Source organism: Camelus ferus, chromosome 19, assembly GCF_009834535.1.
Source record: "Camelus ferus isolate YT-003-E chromosome 19, BCGSAC_Cfer_1.0, whole genome shotgun sequence".
Lineage (NCBI taxonomy): Eukaryota > Metazoa > Chordata > Mammalia > Artiodactyla > Camelidae > Camelus > Camelus ferus.
Window position 1 is genome coordinate 40,592,585 of NC_045714.1, and position 5,083 is coordinate 40,597,667.

The 5,083-nt window shown below is 62.3% G+C and overlaps 1 protein-coding gene across 1 annotated transcript; it reads left to right on the top strand.

Moving 5' to 3' along the window:
• Window positions 1–609: 609 nt before the first annotated feature.
• On the top strand, window positions 610–4,846 carry SLC32A1 (solute carrier family 32 member 1). The gene is given in 4 exon segments (XM_006188631.2): window positions 610–1,238; window positions 3,597–4,472; window positions 4,474–4,536; window positions 4,538–4,846. Coding segments are annotated over 4 exon segments (1,581 nt in total). The 5' UTR covers window positions 610–845; the 3' UTR covers window positions 4,787–4,846.
• Window positions 4,847–5,083: the final 237 nt, after the last annotated feature.

Consider the following 5,083-nt stretch of genomic DNA (forward strand, 5'->3'; position numbering starts at 1 on the left):
AGAGGGGCTTGCGACCCGGTTGAAATGCCAGTGATGGGTGCCAGGGAGACAGATCGATGCCCAGACGGCCCGCGCCGCCGGAGACAGGTAACTGTCCTTCTGCCTTTCTGGGTGTCTGGACCAGTCCTTGGCCAGAGGATCTGGGGCCGAAAGGCTCCCGGACTCTGGAGGGGGTATCAGGGGACGCGGGACTTACAGAATCTGCACCCAGGATCCCCCTCCCTCCCTGCTGCGGAGAAGTGGGAGGGGCCAGGATCTGAGTTTAGCCCCTCCCCCAGAAATGCAGCACTCCGGCCCCCATCCCGCCCTCCGTCGCGGGGTCCCTCCTGCTCCCTTCCTGTTGGCCCTTCTCCTGTCCCCATCCCAGTTCTCCGGAGTCCTTCGGTGCCCCTTTCTCTTCTCCTTGCCCTCTCCTAACGCCTCCTGCCTCTCGGAGGTTCTCCCTCCCCATCTTTCCTCCCGCCCTCGCCTAATTCCAGGGGGCGGGAGCGTATTGGGCTGCGCACGGGTGGGGGCGCCTCGCCGGCTTCGCGTAGCTGCTCTGACGCCGCCGCCGCCGCCACCGCCGCCGCCCTCCGCAGCCCAGCCTAGCGCCCCGCGGCAGCTCCGCAGTGCACTCGCCGCCGCGGCTCCGCCAGCCCCGCTGCCCGCCTGCCCGCCCGCCGGGTCGGCCCAGAGCGAGCCTCAGACACCAGCCGAGGGGGTCATGAGCCAGTGCGCCCCGGGGCGCCGCCGGGAAAGCGAGCGAAGATAGCGGCCTCGCGTCCCCCTGGCCCTCGCCGCCTTTCCGCCCGTCCGCCACGTTCCCAGCCCCTTCTGTCCTTTCCTCGGGTCCCGCCGCCACCATGGCGACCCTACTCCGCAGCAAGCTGTCCAATGTGGCCACGTCCGTGTCCAACAAGTCCCAGGCCAAGATGAGCGGCATGTTCGCCAGGATGGGTTTTCAGGCGGCCACGGACGAGGAGGCGGTGGGCTTCGCGCACTGTGACGACCTTGACTTCGAGCATCGTCAGGGCCTGCAGATGGACATCCTGAAAACCGAAGGCGAGCCGTGCCGGGACGAGGGCGCCGAACCGCCCGTCGAGGGAGACATCCATTACCAGCGCGGCGGCGGCGCGCCCCTGCCACCCTCGGGCTCCAAGGACCAGGCCCTGGGAGCTGGTGGCGAGTTTGGGGGCCATGACAAGCCCAAGATCACGGCGTGGGAGGCGGGTTGGAATGTGACCAACGCTATCCAGGTGAGCGCGGGATTCCCAGCTCTGCTTGCCACCCCCCACCCCCAAGTTCTGTGCACCAGGCTCTACCCTCAGCTGAGTCCTCTGGCGATCTGGGCCTCGAGATCCCCTCCTGTACCCGGGATCTCTCCTTCTCCCATCCCTCCTAGCCCTGAGTGGTAATCTATGCCCCCAGGCGATGTCCCGATCCGGCACCCCACACGCGGCCCTAGCCGCAGGACAGCTAGGCTGAGGTTCAGTCAGTGACACTAGCCCTGAGACCCTGCAAAAGCGAGGGAAACAGGACGAGGGGGAGTGGGGAGGAGTGAGGGAGAAAGAAAATCAGGATTGGACGGAACAGTATCGCCTGGGACTCCGGAATGGATTCACAGCTGCATTTTCGGGAGAAAAAGAGAGGGAGAAATCGCTGAGCTGGGAGTCCCCTCCCTTGACATACGCGAAACACACGCGTAGACACCACGCATATGCATAGGCAGGCCCACATGCCCACAGCCCCCTCCCCCACGAAAAAACGCTGGTCACAAGTGCACACGACATACATCTATATATAGATCACAGGGTTGTCCTCAAACGCACGAATTTTATACACCCCTACACCTCCCCTCTACAGAAACACATACCTGTACATACCAAGGGCACAATCGTAAACCCGTTTGACGATAACACATACACGCACAGACTCATGCATACGCTCTCACGTGCAGCCCTGTCGGGGACAAACAAGTATACGCAAGCACACACACACTTGTGACCACACAAGCACAATATGGCCACTAGTACCTCAGCGCTACCTGCACACAGACTCACCCTTCTCGCCCGAAATCCCGGTTACACCGCAAAGAGGGGACCAGCTCCTTCGTGTGTGACCCTGGCGAAGCCGCCTCTAGATGCTCTGAACCGCCTCTGGTCGCCAGGCTCGCCACCCTGTCACCCCTACTCTCAACCCTCAGTCCCCACCAGGGGGCGCCCTACTCCGCCGGGAGCGGGTTTATAGTATGCACAACGACCCCGGGAGCTGGCGATGGCGGGCAGGCCCCGACTCCCGGAACAGAGGAGGCCTCAGCCCTAGGCGTCCCCGGACCCTGCGGCTGCACCCTACACCCCTGCCCCTGGCGTCCCCAGAGCGCATGGTCATTGGGGCGCAGAACGTGGGTTTCCCGGTAGCTGGAGGCCGCGACGGGGTTGTTCCGGGACCCGGGCTCCCCAGGGCTCCGTGGGCCCCTGCGCGTTAAGTGGACCCACCCGAGGGGCCTCCCGCTCCAGGACGGAGCGGGACGGCCACGCGGAACCGAGGACCGGAGACCGCACCTGTCTCCGTTGCCGTTCGCACCTTCACCTGGGGCGTCTTTGAAGGCCCGTTCCGGAGGCCTAGAGGGAGGCCGGGGTGGGAGGCTGGAAGCCTGCAAGTCTCGAGAACCCTGGATTTCGTTAGCTTTGCTTCCCCGTGTGGATTCTAAACCCTCCTTCCACAGTTCTGCCCCCCCGGATCCCACAGCTTCAGGTTATAGACTCCCGCTTGATTGCGCCTTTCACAAAGCACTCGTCCTTTCCCCGTAGGCCCCTAATCCTGCTTGTCTCTAGCACTTCCACATCGTCCCCTTCCTTAGGAATGCATCTCTCCGATGAAATTCCTGCCTGGCCCAGAGGCTCCCCAACCCAGCCTCCCCAGCCCCGCACCTCTGGCCTCACCCCTAAAGCCCTTCACCAGCAACCTCAGGTTCCCTATGTTCTGTCCTCCCTGCGGCCTTGCCCCACACTGAGCCCCTCTTCCTCCCTACTGTATCTCCTTCCCCTCCCACTGCTGATTTTAACGGTCCCTTCTCCAGTTCCACCCTTAGACACCTGCGTTTCCCTCGTTAGCTTCCTTGCACCCCATTCCAGCCCCACCTAAGACTCCATGTCCCCTTTTCTTAGTGGCTGAGGCTCTGGTCTCTACCTTTCTCCTCGCCTTTTACCGGCCAAGCCCCCTCCAGCCCCTTCTCATCTTCTCCCTGGTCCCCACTTCTGATTCTGTCCCCAGGAACTACCCCCAAGGGTCTCCCCATACACCTTCCCTCTTTGTGACTTGACCCCAGACTCGGCCTCCTCCTTACCTCCCAGCCATTAAGCACAACTTTCTTTCTCTCGTTCCGTCCTTAAACAGTTCCCCCTCCATCTGACTCAACAGCTGAGGCTCCCCATTAGGCCGCTCTACATCCCCATTCCAGCCTACCCTTAACCTCTCCTCGCTGTGGCTTGGGCCCAGTTCTCACTCTCCTTAGCGCCGCCTTCTGGCTACAGCCTTAAGTCACTCCCCCAGACCCTCTCCCCCGAGACCGCTTCCACTAAGCGCCCGGGTCTGGTTGCCTCTTCGCTCCGCAGGGCATGTTTGTGCTGGGTCTGCCCTACGCCATCCTGCACGGCGGCTACCTGGGATTGTTCCTCATCATCTTCGCCGCCGTGGTGTGCTGCTACACCGGCAAGATCCTCATCGCTTGCCTGTACGAGGAGAACGAGGACGGCGAGGTGGTGCGCGTACGGGACTCGTATGTGGCCATCGCCAATGCGTGCTGCGCTCCGCGCTTCCCCACGCTGGGCGGCCGCGTGGTGAACGTGGCGCAGATCATCGAGCTGGTGATGACTTGCATCCTGTACGTGGTGGTGAGCGGCAACCTCATGTACAACAGCTTCCCAGGGCTGCCGGTGTCGCAGAAGTCTTGGTCCATCATCGCCACAGCGGTGCTGCTGCCCTGCGCCTTTCTTAAGAACCTCAAGGCCGTGTCCAAGTTCAGCCTGCTGTGCACTTTGGCCCACTTCGTCATCAACATTCTGGTCATTGCTTACTGCCTATCGCGGGCACGCGACTGGGCCTGGGAGAAAGTCAAGTTCTATATCGACGTCAAGAAGTTTCCTATCTCCATTGGCATCATCGTGTTCAGCTACACGTCGCAGATCTTCCTGCCTTCGCTGGAGGGCAACATGCAGCAGCCCAGCGAGTTCCACTGCATGATGAACTGGACACATATCGCCGCCTGCGTGCTCAAAGGCCTCTTCGCGCTCGTCGCCTACCTCACCTGGGCCGATGAGACCAAAGAGGTCATCACGGATAACCTGCCCGGTTCCATCCGCGCCGTGGTCAACATTTTCCTGGTAGCCAAGGCGCTGTTGTCCTACCCGTTGCCCTTCTTCGCTGCTGTCGAGGTGCTGGAGAAGTCGCTCTTCCAGGAAGGCAGCCGCGCCTTCTTCCCCGCCTGCTACTGGCGGCGACGGGCGCCTCAAATCTTGGGGGCTGACGCTGCGCTGCGCGCTGGTCGTCTTCACAGCTGCTCATGGCCATCTACGTGCCGCACTTCGCGCTGCTCATGGGCCTCACCGGCAGCCTCACGGGCGCCGGCCTCTGCTTCCTGCTGCCCAGCCTCTTCCACCTGCGCCTGCTCTGGCGCAAGCTGCTGTGGCACCAAGTCTTCTTCGACGTCGCCATCTTCGTCATCGGTGGCATCTGCAGCGTGTCTGGCTTCGTGCACTCACTGGAGGGCCTCATTGAGGCCTACCGAACCAACGCGGAGGACTAGAGCGAGCCCCGGCTGCGCTCCCGCGCTCCCCTCCCCTCCCGACCAATCCCATCCCCACCAGCCCCGTGCGCCCTGCCGCCGCGCTTGGGAAGCCAAGCTTTAAACATCTCTGGTTCCTAATTTCTGATTTTGGGGGTTGGGGGCGGGGGGGATAGGGTTCCACAATCCATCGTGTCTGCGTTTCTGTTGTCCTTTATTTTACACAACATCCTGGTAGCCGGGGAGGCGAGGGCGCATTTGTGGGCAGGGTTTTCTGTCCTTCCAGGAGAGGCACCGACACTTTGATCCCTGTCACCG